General features: G+C 32.6%; 1 protein-coding gene across 1 annotated transcript in view; it reads right to left on the reverse strand.

Annotated features, from left to right (window-relative positions):
- Window positions 1-1,007, reverse strand: part of LOC107711910 (cysteine-rich motor neuron 1 protein-like) — a 23,077-nt gene that overhangs the window by 2,526 nt on the left and 19,544 nt on the right. Inside the window, exon 8 of the mRNA XM_016517000.1 lies at window positions 343-432. Coding sequence (XP_016372486.1) covers window positions 343-432 — 90 coding nt within the window. The remainder of the gene's footprint in view (window positions 1-342; window positions 433-1,007) is intronic.

Genomic DNA, 1,007 nt, shown 5'->3' on the forward strand with positions numbered 1-1,007 from the left:
TTTCTGATCATTTGGAATGAGGATAAAAAGACAAAAAAAAAAAAAAAAAAAAAATGCAAACAGTAAAAACAAACACTATAATATAAAAATAATAATAATAAACCAGTAAATAATAAAAATAATCATAGAAATGTAAATTAAAAACAAAGCATTAAAAATTAAACAACTAAATTTAAAAAATAAATAAAAATAAAACAGAAAAAAAATCAATAATATTTTTCAATATATTATTTTTTTTAAAAAGTAGAATTAAAATGAGATCAGCTGGGTTCTTCCTCGCACTGCTGGTGTCTCGTGTTGGCCTCAGATCAGTGAGACAGCTCATTATCAGACTGTAATTACCGGTGACGGAGAGGACCGGAGGAGCGGCGGTGATCCGGCTCTCGGTGACAGCCGTCGACAGCATTAGCGGCACTGATGTGCTCGTGATCTCTGCAAACACACAAAACCATCTTGAGCTCATCAATCTCTCAAACATCATCTACACGTGGCATTCATTCAGCTCATTTCTCATGGACAAAATCAAGCTTCAAAATCAAAACAAAGCAGAGATGAAACACGGAGGCGAACAATGGCAGACTTTTCCCTGCGAAGGAAAAGCTGACGGAGTGATATTCGCTTGTTCTTTCCTCACATTGAGAGGAACGTGTCGATATCACAGGAATGTTTGGCATCGAGGCTTGAACACCACAGATCTACGTCAGCGTTTGACTTTGATTATTAAAGCCAGCGGATGTTCACTGACTGATGCTTGTGTCTGAAACACTTTAGCGGCGATTTCTTTTTATAAAACAGATTTCAACTCTGACTGGCATGTCATGCATTGTTGCATGTAACATAGCTGATTTACAAACATCAGCTAAAAAAAATGAATGCAAAATTGAAATAAATAATTAAAAAATTAAAAAATTATTAATTAAAATAAAAAATTATTAATTATTAATGAGTTTAAAATAAATAAATAAATAATTAAAAAAATCCCAGAAATCAACACACTAAAAATTAAA

This window comes from Sinocyclocheilus rhinocerous, unplaced genomic scaffold, assembly GCF_001515625.1.
Source record: "Sinocyclocheilus rhinocerous isolate Xijiao unplaced genomic scaffold, SAMN03320098_v1.1 scaffold2493, whole genome shotgun sequence".
In the NCBI taxonomy this organism is placed as follows: domain Eukaryota; kingdom Metazoa; phylum Chordata; class Actinopteri; order Cypriniformes; family Cyprinidae; genus Sinocyclocheilus; species Sinocyclocheilus rhinocerous.